This window comes from Arachis hypogaea, chromosome 11 (genome assembly GCF_003086295.3).
Source record: "Arachis hypogaea cultivar Tifrunner chromosome 11, arahy.Tifrunner.gnm2.J5K5, whole genome shotgun sequence".
Taxonomy (NCBI): Eukaryota; Viridiplantae; Streptophyta; class Magnoliopsida; order Fabales; family Fabaceae; genus Arachis; species Arachis hypogaea.
In genome coordinates this window covers 133,210,068-133,224,597 of record NC_092046.1, presented here as the reverse complement: position 1 = coordinate 133,224,597, position 14,530 = coordinate 133,210,068, and the positions used below count along the sequence as shown (strand labels likewise).

At 34.2% G+C, this 14,530-nt stretch overlaps 1 protein-coding gene across 4 annotated transcripts; it reads left to right on the top strand.

Annotated features, from left to right (window-relative positions):
- The first annotated feature begins 2,913 nt into the window (after window positions 1-2,913).
- On the top strand, window positions 2,914-12,987 carry LOC112722684 (pleiotropic drug resistance protein 3). Of its 4 annotated transcripts, none has more exons than XM_072207304.1 (23): window positions 5,019-5,731; window positions 5,829-6,044; window positions 6,501-6,624; window positions 6,712-6,797; window positions 6,918-7,002; window positions 7,292-7,451; window positions 7,539-7,615; window positions 7,698-7,751; window positions 7,853-7,943; window positions 8,029-8,330; window positions 8,408-9,003; window positions 9,091-9,251; window positions 9,332-9,435; window positions 9,524-9,674; window positions 9,766-9,977; window positions 10,077-10,409; window positions 10,507-10,797; window positions 11,027-11,110; window positions 11,193-11,326; window positions 11,538-11,765; window positions 11,946-12,117; window positions 12,211-12,465; window positions 12,623-12,987. In XM_072207304.1, the coding sequence occupies exons 5-23, from the start codon at window positions 6,919-6,921 to the stop codon at window positions 12,899-12,901; spliced, it is 3,768 nt and encodes a 1,255-aa protein (XP_072063405.1). In that variant the 5' UTR covers window positions 5,019-5,731; window positions 5,829-6,044; window positions 6,501-6,624; window positions 6,712-6,797; window position 6,918; the 3' UTR covers window positions 12,902-12,987. The 4 variants fall into 4 exon arrangements, with proteins under 4 accessions (XP_025629578.1, XP_072063405.1, XP_072063404.1 ...); XM_072207303.1 differs by having other exon boundaries at window positions 5,032-5,731; window positions 6,467-6,624; XM_072207302.1 differs by having other exon boundaries at window positions 5,074-5,851; window positions 5,976-6,044; window positions 6,467-6,624.
- The last annotated feature ends 1,543 nt before the right edge of the window (window positions 12,988-14,530 follow it).

The window sequence follows — 14,530 nt, the reverse complement described above, 5'->3', positions numbered from 1 at the left end:
GCTTGTTAAATCGGTTATGGCCTCTATCCCGGTTTATGAAATGCAAATTTCTCTTCTTCCAAAGTATGCATGTAACAAAATTGATTCCTTGATGAGACAGTTCTTGTGGAAAGGCGAAGTGACCGGAAAAAGGCTGCCTCTGGTCAGGTGGGAGGTCGCCATAACTCCTAAAATGGTAGGAGGATTGGGTATTAGGGATACTTTCTGTGCTAACATGGCGCTTCTGGAAAAGTTGGTATAGGATTGTCTAAATAATAGTGAGAAGTTGTGGGTGCAGGTTCTGAAGCATAAATATCTCAAGAATCAATCTGGTATGAACGAGAACAGTAGAAATTTTTCGTCGTCTACCTGGAAGAACATTCTTAGTGCCTATGAGCATCTCAAAGAAGGGTTTCATTGGAATATTGGGGATGTCCACAAATCAGATTGGTATAATAAGTGGACTCCTTTTGGTAAGTTTTGCAACCTTGTTCCTTATGTACATATTTCTGAATCAGAATTCATAGTGGCTGACTTGTGAAAAGGGGTATCTTCGGAGGTTGATAGTCTTACCACGCCTATTCTTCATGAGATTAAGCAGTTTATTTGTGGTCTGAGATATCCTAATTCGACTGAGTTGGAGCCACAGTGGGAGTGGTGGCCTACAGCAACAAAAAAATATAGTGCAAGGGAGGGTTATAGATAGTTATTAGAGAAAATATTAAATTGGAATGCCAATAGTAACTGGAACTGATTGTGGAATACAAATATTTTGAAGAAGTTCAAATTTACTATGTGGCTTGGCTTACATGATGCTCTACCAACTAAGACCTTTCGATTCAAGCGGCATTTAGCTTCTTCAGATATGTGTAAGAGATATAACAAGGCGCAGGAGACTATGGAGTATTGTCTTAGAGACTGTGAACGATTAAAGGCAATTTGGCATATGTTGGATCCTAGTATCCTGGACTCGACGGCTGGTACTGCTCTTAAAGAGTGGTTTCGGAAGGTCTTGGCTAACAATGAGGCGTCTTTTGGTGCAGGGCTTTGGTGGGTATGGAGACATAGGTGCAATGACATATTCAATACTGACAATCCTTTGACAAACCACAAGGTTGTTGCCTTGGCCAGAATTACCGCCAAGGACTTACAGGTTTAGAGGAATCGAAACAATGCCTTTAGGTCTCTTCAAAATTGCATGTGTTGGAAACCACCAGTAGGCAACAGTTTTAAAGTTAATTGTGATGCAAGCTTGTATCTGGATTCAAATTTAGCGGGATTTGGGTGTATTATTAGAGATTCTAAGGGAGATTGGATCTCGAGCTGCTCTTGAAGCATTTCTCTCTAGTCTATCATCAGTTGTGAATTATTTGATGTTTGGAGGGGACTGATTTTAGTTTGGAATAGCAGTTTGAGGGATATTATATGTAAAACGGATTGCCTTGACATTCTGCCCATCATGCATGAGATTACAAGTGGGTATTCATCTGAAGGAACAGATTTGATTCACAAGATTTAGAAGCTTTTATCTCGTTTTTGGTTTGTTCACGTTGAATGGGTGTCCCGATAAGCAAATAGATTTGTGGATTGGATGGCTAGATATAGTGCCAAGAGTAACTCTAATCATATTATTTGGTCTGAAGCCTTGTGTTGATCTCCAACAAATCATCAACTTGAATATAAGATAGTGTTTGTTTTGTTTCTTTCTATATATATATATATATATATATATATATATATATATATATATAATATAAATAAACAATTACTTTGAACCTATTTTGTAATTATATCACTTTATCTTCGTTCTTTTCAAGTAGTTATTTTTATTTATTATTTTATCTTTTTAAATTGTATTTAAATATTATAGTAAGAGAAGACTATTTGATAGATGTGACACGTATATCATGTTTCAATAACTAAAAATAGAGAACGTATAGGGAGCCAATGACCTAAGCGTACAATGTGTACAATGAAGGTTTAAAAAGTATTAGAGATATGATTATTAGTGTTACATTGTCCTGTCAGGTTGCGCTTTTAGGATGAGTGATTTCAGGACATGGTATTAGAGTTCTAGATCCAGAAGGTCAAGAGTTTGAACCTTGGTAAACCCAAAATTAGCTTTTTATAACATGAGATATTTATTATCCCTGGTATCCGATTCATAAACCAAAGATTTAGTCCATTGTACACATTGTACGCTTATGTCATTGGCTCCCTAGCACTACTCCTAAAAATAACATCTAATTTTTAAATTATTTTTATGAATCACGATACCATGCATTTTTAATATTATTATTATAATTAAATAATAATAAAAGTATAAATTGTTAAAAATAAATAATAAAGATAACATATAATTAATGAACATAATTAGATTAAAAATAAAATAAAAATTAAAGAGAAGTTGTAAGGACGACATCGTAAATTATTATTACCTAATATGTAATAAACTAATTATTTAACAAAATATGAAAGACAATGATTATTTTTATAGACAGGATACAGACACATAAATAATAAATATTTAATGTATGATATATAAATAAGTCAAATATATAGTATAAAATTTAAATAATTTTTAATTTAAAATTTATTATAATAATATTTTATTAATAAATAACTTAATTATAAGAGTTATGTTTTTTTTTTTTTTTTTAATATTTTACTAAAAAATAATTAGTTAATTTTTAAATTTTGCTAAATAATTAAATTAAAATTGATGAGATAACATCATTAGAGGTTGAACCATGGTGTAGCATTCGTCAACTATAATCCCATACTATTTTGGTGTCTAGCATGTTGCATGTCTCGGTATACGGTAATGCATGCATGACATATTTCATTGCATCATCATCAGCATCTACCAATCAAGCTTAAAAACACGTACACCACCACACTCCTATAAATCTATGGATCGGAATTGGAAACATGATGCACTACTCCACATAACCTTGATTGAGATAGATGGGTGAGGTGGGAGGTGTAGATGAGATAGAGTCTTTGAGAATTGAGTTGGCAGAGATTGGAAGGAGCATAAGGTCCTCATTCAGAAGCCATGCTTCCAGTTTCAGGTCTGCCATCGATGTTGATAACAATGAAGGCCATCATGCATTACAATGGACTCAAATCCAGAGGCTTCCCACTTTTGAGAGGATCACTTCAGCTTTGTTCGATGTCAACAAGCTTGGTGCTCAAGAAAGGCATTTGTTCATCGAGAAGCTTCTTGAGCACATCGAGAATGACAATCTTCGATTGTTGCAGAAACTCAGGAACAGAATTGACAAGTAATTAATCTTTCTTTTTTTTTTTATTTTGTTTATTTTTTAAGTCAGCACATTATTATTGAGTTCTATCAGTTTTTTTTTCTTGCTTGGAGAATGCATGATAACCAAATGATGAAGACATCAGTGACTTTATCTTTCATATGATTTTGTTTTATATGGCTAGAATTATAACTTCAAATTTGCATAACTGGTTTACAAGAATTATAACTTTCAGCTATGTTGGAAAGAAGAAAATGATTGATATAATATTTAATATAAATATGAAAAATATCATAGAATTAGTATAATTTATTATTTTTGTCCAACAATTAATTATCAATGGTTAAATATGTAGATTAAAAATACGTTATTAGATTATTAAATTAAAAAAAATTAAATTAATAACTAAAAATAATGACAAAAAAAAATAAATTATGTTAATTCTTTAATATTTTTTTATAAATATATAGATTATAATAAAAAAGGGAATAGATTATTTTGTGCTTGACCCTTAACCATTATTAGTCAACTCTCCACTTCTTTTGATTAAAAGTGTTAGTCTCTTAATAATCAGAATTATATGGATGAGTAATGTTTTGTCTATGGGGAGTGATAGGGAACAATGAAAATTTTGAACAACATGAACAACCATCAATCAAATAAAAATACACTACATCCTAATTTAATACTACTAATTAAATTTACTCTTTTAATCTTATTAATTCACATTGTTTACACATTGTTCAAAAATCTTATTGGTTACCTATACTTTTCCTTTGTCTATTGATTAATTTTGTTGTAACCTAATAAATCCAATAGTTGACTCATTTGTTATAGCTCAATTGTAATAGGGTCGACTCTTAATAAGTTATAACTCAAATGATATATTTTTCTCATACTTATTTAAGAGGTCGGGTTTGAGTCTCCTTATCTTTGATAAAAAAAAAAAGAATCAACTAGAGGTGTACATGACTCGATCCAGGTCGGAGTCAGATCAAGACGAACCCAGTTTCACCCAACCCAATGCACTCTAACGGGATTAAAAAAGATAATATATGTTTTAAATTAATTTCAATATTACGTTATATTAATTATAAGTTTATTATTTTATTTTTAATCACAGTTATTGAATTAAAAAATAGATCAAAGAAGCATGAAATTAGAATTTATGGATAAATTCGAGTTCAAATATGGATATCAACTTATCGGCAATAAGTATATATATTTTTTTTTATAAATAAGTGCATCATAATTTTTTGACATAAAGTTTATCAAGATCCGAACTTCACTGGTTTAGACCCAATTTTAGTGTGATTCGAAAGTAGTAAAATTTTACCGAGTTTAGAGTTGGATAAGAATTTTAAAAATAGACCGATCATTATTTAAAATTGGATTCGAATCAAAACAAACGATTCACCCGATTCATATACACTCTTAAAGTCGACAAAATAGCATCCATCGAATGAACTCATTTAACTAGTTTAGATAGATGGATTTTTTCCCACGAACTAGCCCTTTTAATTTATTCTTTTTGAGAATTAATCGGTTTAAGGTTTTTTAACATCTTGTTTTCACATACCTAATTTTAAAGATAAAAGTATGGGTTAATAATCAATTTCGTCCCTAAAAGATACCTCGATCTCCATTTTCGTCCCCAAAAGTTAAAATTAATCGAAATCGTCCACCTTACCTGATCACGTTCGTCCTTCCGTCATCTCCATAGCTGAGTTGGCAAATGTCCGCTCACGTAGGCCGTTAACTGCCAAGGTGGCAGAGAACAGAAACCACGTCGTTTCGGTAGAAACCCATTTTCCTCAGCTCCCCCAACACTACTCCCCCTATTCACCATAAACGCTCCAAGAAACCCACCATCGCCTTTGCTCACTCCCACAACCATTCCAGAGCGCTTCATCATCTTCTTCTGTCTCGGCTTTCAAGGGCTCTAGCGCTTCATCATCTTCTTCTGTCTCGGCTTTCAAGGGCTCTAGTTGATACTGTGTCATCTGGGTCTATGCAACATGCACTCTTCCTGTTCGACAAAATGTCTCACTCTTCCTGTGTCATCTCGGTTTTTATAATTTATGGGGAAGAGAAGTGCATTGCTATGCGCTCAAGATGGGTTTTGAATCAGATGTTATGGTCCAGAACATGGAATGCCATGATTGCTGCATATGTGCAGAATGATTGGTACATGAAGGCCTTAAAGCTATTTGAAGAACTTTTGAGTGGGTATCTTAAACTGGATACAGTTACTATCGCAAGCATCCTTCCTGCCTATGCAAATTTAGCATCATTAAGGGAGTGCAGACAAATTCATGGTTATATCATGAAATTGAATTTTCACTTGAATACTTTTGTTTCAAATGCAATTATGCATATGTATGCAAGTTGTGGAGATTTAGCGTTAGCATGCAGGATTTTTCGTGGAATGGCTTGTAGAGATATAATATCATGGAACACCATCATAACGGCTTATGCAATTCATGGTATGGGGAGAATGTCTATTGAACTATTTTCCGAGATGAAGAGTAGAGGAATTGAGCCTAATGATAGCACCTTTGTTTTCCTGTTATCTGCTTGTAGCAATTCTGGCCTGGTAAACGAAGGTTGGGCATACTATAACTCGATGAAATTAGGGTTTATCTACTCTAAGGACTAATTTGACGACTTAAACAAGACTTATCTTGTCATCAACAACATGCTACAGCCTGACATTTTTCACCTTGGCAGTTAACGGTCCACATCAGCGGACGTTTGCCAACTCAGCTACGGAGATGACGAAAGGACGAACGTGATCAGGTAAGGTATCTTTGGAGGACGATTTTGATTAATTTTGACTTTCGGGGACGAAAATGGAGATCGAGGTATCTTCCAGGGACGAAATTGACTGTTAACTCATAAAAGTATGTTCATTTAAGTCAGATAAACAAATTGGCCTGATATATTTGGTTTATTTTGACTACTCTAATTCTATCATGTACATATATGTAAATATGGTAAAATAATATTAAAAAACCAATATTATAAAAGCCAATTTAAATCAAATACTATAATATGTTGTCAAACAAATTATTATGAAGTCCAGATAAGTTTTTATAGAGTTTAGATTTTAATATTTCTTTTAGTTGAATTTTAAATATTATTTGAAGAGTTTTTGATTTTTTTTTTTCATATGTTGAATATTGACCGTATAACGTTGGTTTTCACAATTTTATGGTTAGGTTAATATATTATTATTTCATCTTTGGTTTGAAGAGTTGGTATCAAGTTACCCACTGTGGAAGTGAGGTACCAAAATCTTACTATAGAAGCGGAGTGTCAGGTTGTTAAGGGCAAGCCGATACCAACTTTGTGGAACACCCTTAAGGGGTGGATCATTGTAAGTAACATCTGTAATTATATATAACTTCATTTCACACTTCATATTTTTCTAACTTCTAACATTCGTTTCTTTTGGTGGGAAAAGGATGCAAGTAAATTGTTAATCCTACGATCTCGAAAATCCCGGATAAGTATAATCAAAGATGCCAATGGCATTATTAAGCCTGGAAGGTATGTTTATTGCTTACAAAGTTAAGTAGTGCCATTGAACTTTGATAATCGGTATTCAGTAACATAAATCATAACATGATTGTACTAGTGCTTTGTTTTCAATGCTTGATTCTCTTACAGGATGGCCTTATTGCTTGGCCCTCCAGGAAGTGGTAAAACAACACTATTGTTGGCTCTGGCAGGGAGACTTGACCATTCTCTCAAGGTTTTCTATCTCTAGGCTTTTTTCTTGACTAATTTTCTCTATAATAATTGCCTAATTGTTGTTTGAAAGTGGCATGTGCTTGCAATATTGGATCTTTCAAGCATTGCTTCATTAATTTGTCATAAAAAATTTTTTTGTCTGCTAATATATAGTACCACAAAGGAATGAATTATGAATGAGGTGGAATGAAGCTCAATAGTTGATAGTTTCTATTTAATTTATTTGAATTAAAATGGATCTTTTGCATGCTTGTTCTATTTTCACATGCATTCTATGTGTTTTTTAATAGGTAAAAGGGGAAATTTCTTACAATGGACACCCACTAGAAGAATTCATTCCTCAAAAATCCTCGGCTTATGTAAGCCAATATGATCTACATATTCCAGAGATGACAGTTAGGGAAACACTTGATTTCTCTGCACGTTGTCAGGGTGTAGGAATCAAAGATGGTAGGTAACTATATTTCCAAAAGGCAAAAGAAAAACAGGTTTAGTTAAACTGGCTTGAGTATATGTTTTGTTTTCCTTGTATGAAAGAGCTTCTGAAGGAAGTAAGCAGAAGAGAGAAAAAAGCAGGAATAATGCCGGACCATGATTTGGATGCATATATGAAGGTACAACACCCCACATCTTTAACTTTTCCACCTCCAAATCTTGTTGGAGAAGATAGTCTGACTGAAAAATTTTTCATTACAGGCGACATCAGTGAAGGGACTGAAGAGCACTCTTCAGACAGACTACATTTTAAAGGTGGCATACAATTTTTCTCCATGGATTTAGAGTTTAGTAGCTCATATCTTGATAATTTGTTGCTGTTTTTTTGACTAATTGACTATTAAAATGCCTTACAGATCCTTGGTCTCGATGTCTGTGCTGACACATTGGTTGGAGATCCTATAAGAAGAGGCGTATCTGGTGGTCAAAAGAAAAGGGTAACTACAGGTATCATTATTATATTTATTGTAATCATTTCATTATAACTTGATGTATGAAGTGGCTATGATCCTGACTTTGGGGCCTGATGAAGGAGAAATGATTGTTGGACCAACAAGAGCTCTCTTTATGGATGAAATATCCAATGGCTTAGACAGTTCCACTACTTTCCAAATAATCTCCTGTCTTCAGCATATGGTGCATATCACAGATGCAACTGCTTTGATTTCGCTCCTTCAGCCAGCACCAGAGACCTTTGATCTCTTTGATGACATTGTCCTAATGGCAGAAGGGAAAATCGTGTACCACGGTCCACGTGATTGTATAGTTGAGTTCTTCGAGGACTGTGGGTTCCAGTGTCCACCACGAAAAGGCACTGCTGACTTTCTTCAAGAGGTATATAAGTTAAGTTTAATCTTAATTGTATTTTCCTTTATAATTTCATAATGATTTGAAATGTTTGTTAAAACCAGGTTATCTCTAGAAACGATCAAGCACAGTATTGGAGCAGATCAGAAGAACCTTACATCTATGTTACTACTGAACAGTTCATTGAGAAGTTTAAGCATAGTTCATTTGGCAAAAAGCTGGAGGAGGAGATCTCAAAGCCATTTGACAAGTCTCAGAGCCATAAGAATGCTCTCGCCTTTAGAAAATACTCGTTAACAAAGTGGGAATTGTTTAAGGCTTGCATAATGAGGGAGTTTCTTCTGATGAAAAGGAATTCTTTTGTCTATGTATTCAAGTCAACGCAGCTTGTGATCGTTGCATCCATAGGAATGACTGTTTTCATTCGGACACGAATGTATGTTGATGCACTTCATGGGAATTATTTCATGGGGTCATTATTCTATTCACTCATCATACTTTTGACTGATGGATATCCAGAACTTTCTATGACAATATCAAGACTTTCAGTGTTCTACAAACAGAAAGAGTTGTGCTTTTATCCTGCTTGGGCCTATTCAATCCCTTCAGCTGTTCTCAAGATTCCACTTTCATTGTTGGAATCTTTCATTTGGACTGCACTTACTTATTATGTTATTGGTTACAGCCCTGAGGTTGGCAGGTTGGTACACAATAGAAAGCTAATTTTATTCTTCAATTTCTTGCATTATTGTAACAATGTTTCAACTCATGTTCAAATTTTTCTCAGGTTCTTTCGCCAATTCCTCCTCCTATTCACTTTACACATGTCATCAATATCGATGTTTCGATTTATTGCCTCAGTTTTCCAAAATGTGGCTGCTGCTATGACAGCTGGAACTGTGGCCATACTATATGCTTTACTATTTGGTGGCGTCGTCCTCCCAAAGCGTGAGAATCTAGGACTCTCTTGAATTTTGAGCAGATAGTTTTTGTTCAAATGATTATTCTTAGCTGCTTTTTTGTTCTAGCCTATATGCCATCTTGGTTGCGTTGGGGATTTTGGATATCTCCTTTGTCATATGGAGAGCTGGCTGTGACGGTGAATGAATTTCTTGCTCCTAGGTGGCAAAAGGTAATACTGTATTGAAACTTAAATTTGTATGAGTTTCTTTTGATAACAAAGATTCCTCAACTTTCTGGTTTTGTTTTTCTTAATGAAGATGTCTGCAAACACAACATTGGGTCACCAAATAATGGAAAGTCGTGGTCTCAACTTTGATGGCTACTTTTACTGGATATCCGTTGGTGCCTTACTTGGGCTCACTGTTCTGTTTAACACAGCTTTTACATTGGTCTTGTCTTTCTTCAAGGGTAAGTTACTCTCTTGTAGCTTATTTGGGGGCATGTTTCATGTTAACTACATTTTTATTCATTAAACTTCACTTTGGCATTCTACTCTTAGTTCCTTCACGTTCTCGCGCTCTTATATCTTCCGACAAGCATTCAGAGTTACAAGGAAATCAAGAAAACAATGGTAACTTTGCCGGAAACATCACTCCAGTTGAAAGTACAACAGAACCAGAAAAAGGTCAGCACTCAGGAGGAATGGTTCTGCCTTTCCAACCACTAACATTAGCATTCCGTGGTGTGCAGTACTATGTTGACCCTCCTATGGTACTCTTCATGATTGAGTTCCAGTTAGTTGTTACTTACAAATTAAGTTAGATTTGTCTCCATGGACATGGTTGTATAATCACATCATTTTGAATGCAGGAAATGAGAAACCAAGGATTTAGTAAAAAGCAGCTTCAGCTTCTTTGTGACGTTACAGGTTCATTGAGACCAGGCATATTAACAGCACTGATGGGAGTCAGTGGTGCGGGGAAAACAACTTTATTGGATGTTCTTTGTGGAAGAAAAACAGGTGGTACTATAAAAGGGGATATTAGAATCGGTGGCTATCAAAAGGTTCAAGAAACATTTGCAAGGATCTCAGGTTACTGCGAACAAAATGACATTCATTCTCCGAATATAACAGTAGAAGAATCCGTGATGTTTTCTGCTTGGCTTCGGCTTCCTCCTCAGATTGATGCAATAACTAAATCTGTACAAGTTTCTTCTTATAGCAGCATGATATTTCTGTGACATTGAACTTGTTTGTTGGATTGGATTTCATTCATTTCCTCTAATAATCATTTCTCAGGAATTTGTAAAGGAAGTCCTTCATACTATTGAGCTGGATCAGATCAAAGATTCCTTAGTAGGCTTGCCAAATGTTAGTGGATTGTCTACCGAGCAAAGAAAACGGCTAACCATAGCCATTGAGCTTGTTGCTAATCCTTCAATCATATTTATGGATGAACCAACTTCGGGTCTAGATGCAAGGGCAGCTGCAGTTGTTATGAGAGCAGTGAAGAATGTTGTTAGAACAGGAAGAACTGTCGCATGCACCATTCACCAGCCTAGTATTGATATATTCGAGTCATTTGATGAGGTATACTGTCCCTTATGTAGATTCCGAATTGTTTTATAATCATATTACTGTGATGAAACATCTTAAATGGCTCCTTTAGTACTCTTGGTTTTAGCAATATCTCAGACAGATATTTCTAATGTTAATGAAGTTGTGTGTTTTCAATATTTTCCTGGCAATTTTAAAGGAAGGGTGTGTTTTAGATTCATGATTTTACTAAGTTAAGGTTCTTGTCTTCTGTTCCCTTCAGCTAATTCTCATGAAAACTGGGGGACGCATCATCTACTCTGGCCCACTTGGTCAGAACTCAAGTCAGGTTATTGAATACTTTGAGGTCAGTTTGATGTTACTCTTCAGGAAAGAAGTTATTGTTTGCAAAATCTTGTTTTACATTCTTGCAACTTGTTCTCATACAGAGTATACCACGGGTGCCAAAGATTAAAGACAACTATAATCCGTCAACATGGATGCTAGAGGTAACTTCAGGTTCTGCAGAAGTTGAAATTGGAGTAGATTTTGCCCAAATTTATAGGGAGTCAACTTTATATGAGTAAGTTATTCATATAATTTTGTTATGTGCAACTAATTGAGAGAATCATTTTACTTGCTAGTACAAATAAAATTGCAGTAATATATTAAGGATTAGCATCAACATATTAGTGAATAATTTGACTTTTTTAAAAAATTGAAGCATAGCCTTGGAGACAACTACTTTTTATATGTTTTTTCTTTTTTAAGAATTATTATTCATGTGAGTGCAGGCAGAACAAAGAGTTAGTTGAACAATTAAGTTCACCAGCTCCTGGTTCCAAAGACTTGCATTTTCCTTCTCATTTCCCACAAAATGGTTGGGAACAGTTTAAAGCATGCTTATGGAAACAACATTTGTCATACTGGAGAAGCCCTTCATACAACTTGATGCGCATAAATTTTGTGATTGCTGCATCCCTTCTGTTTGGGATACTATTCTGGAAGAAAGGAAAGAACATGTTAGTGAGCATAATTCTACTTAATATAGTTTCCTAATAGATCATGTTTTCTTCATTTTTCAAAAACAGATTGCTGCTATCAGCATTCTTTAGATATTTGGTGTATTTATTTAGGAACTGATTTTGATGCAATATTAGCGTTTAAAAAGTTTACTTCATTTTTGCTTATTTCCTTTACAGAGACAACCAGCAGGACTTGTTCAATGTATTTGGTTCAATGTTCATTGCTGCTTTAATCTTTGGGATAAATAACTGCACATCAGTTTTGTCGATTGTGGCAACAGAGCGCATTGTTTTGTATCGCGAAAAATTTGCTGGAATGTACTCTCCGTGGGCCTATTCATTTGCACAGGTTCACCATTCATGTTCTGTTCATTTTCCTTTCTTAATTGGAAAAAGATGTTGAAACCATAAACCATTTTTCCATTTTTTCCATGTGTTGTAGGTGATAATTGAGGTTCCCTATTTGTTGACTCAAGCTGTCTTATATGTCATAATCACATACCCTATGATCGGGTACCATTGGTCTGCATACAAAATATTTTGGTCATTGTACAGCATGTTCTGCAACCTGCTATACTTCAATTACCTAGGAATGTTCATTGTTTCATTCACACCAAATGTTCAAGTTGCTTCCATTGTGTGTTCTTCTGCTTACACCATGCTCACTTTGTTTTCTGGATTCATTGTGCCACGTCTGGTAAGTTTTATTTGAACTGAAACCTCTTGGTTAGAGTATAAGATGCTTACCATTTTGACTAATCTCATATTTGTTACAATTATACATATTTAATAAATGAAATGGTAGATTATTAGTACCTATTAATGATAATGTGATGGTTGTTTCCTCATTGCAGCAAATTCCAAAGTGGTGGATTTGGATGTATTATCTATGCCCCACGTCGTGGGCACTGAATGGGTTGCTTACTTCACAATATGGAGATATAAACAGAGAGATATCAGTAACAGCCTTTACAGATGCAAAAACCAGAACAATTGCTGAATTTTTAAGAGACTACTATGGTTTTCACCATGATTTGTTAGGTGTAACTGGTGCACTTCTCATTGTATTCCCTGTTATATTTGCCCTTCTATTTGCATACTGCATTGGACACCTCAACTTCTTAAGGAGGTAAAATCGTTTTGTAAAGAGTGCCCCTATAGAACCTTCATGTCACAATATGTAAATCATTTGATCAATAAAATCTTATTCTTGTGTTTCTGACTTTCTGTACAATATTTGTTAAGTGTATCTTGTGACATGCATTCTCTACTGTTTGCTCCGACCACAAAATAAACTGAGGAGCAAAAATTTTTCTGTCAAAATAATCACTTAATCAGTATCTATTCATCTTTCTTTCATTATTTTTTTGGTTTTAATATAAAGAAAAAAGTGTTGAACCTTTTCCTGATAGAAAACTCAGAATAAACTATATAGCTTAAGCAAAGTACAAATGCAACTTATATCAGATAAATAAAGGTCCGGATTCAAAAAATTCTAAAAAAAAAAATCTAGAGCTAAAAAAATTTAAATGTTGTTAAATTCGAATAAAATAAATAAGTAGTTTACTAAATGTGAAAGTTTTTTTTTCACTTATAAAAAATATAATATTAATTGATTATTTTTATCCTATTTTCAAATCATTTTTAAAGATTGTTTTGTCGATAACATCTTTCAAGAAGTTTTTATTAGCCGAAAATTTTTTTTTTCAGATACCAAATTAATAGTTAACCCGTAATTTTAATATAACTGTATAACATATTTTACATAATTTTTATGGAGATCCATTGTCATTCACGTCATTAATGTAAAATAACTTCATATTAAATTCATATTTTAATAACTTATTTAATATTAATTATTTCAGTTATGTTACACATACAAGTTTTTTGACATCCAAGTCCAATCAACTTGATCCAAGTCCAACAAAAACTAACTTCATATCACAGAGCATGTAAAACATGCGCTTGCACTAACGCGAACGAGACGTTTCGAAGTCCCGCACATTAATATAAAAAATGGTTCCTAGGTAAAACCAATTTACAAACTGCTCTAATAAGATTTTGTATATATATATATATATATACTTGGAGTGGTTATATTTAGAATTAAATTAGAGTTAATTTTTTAACCAGTATCAATTAATATTTTTTAATTTTAAATTTTGAATTTTTTAAAAATAAAAGTTAAAATAAATCATTTTAGAGCAAAGAGAAAAAAATTGGTTAATATTGATTATTTAAATATTCGTTCTAATAACGTTAGGGAACTAAGAATCCTCAACTAACTAACGTTATGACCAATAAATATACGTGTTCATACCCTGACCCAATGATAAGGCCCAGGTCCAAACAAAAGGCCCAATCCAAAGGATTAAGCCTCGCTCTATACCGACCTTCACCCCACGAAGTCGGTTCCTACCACGACTTGCTCTAAAGAAGTCGGGACGAAGATTAGTTGGCAGATAAACACCCATTCAAATGAGTAACTGCCCCTAAAATCTCTCTACCCACTTCCTGGAGCCATATCTCAACCTCCCTAAGATAAAGGGACGGTTATTCCCCATGAATAACGGAACTACACCAACGGTGGTTATGGGTTCACCACTATAAATACCCTGACACTCCTCAGGTATCTCTAAGCCCAATACTCTCTAGACCTGTTTTTCTCCCTTTGCTGACTTTGGCATCGGAGTGTCTTTGCAGGTACCACCCCCCATTCTCTCATACCGAAGTCGAACGAGGGCCTTGGAGCATCAATCCGC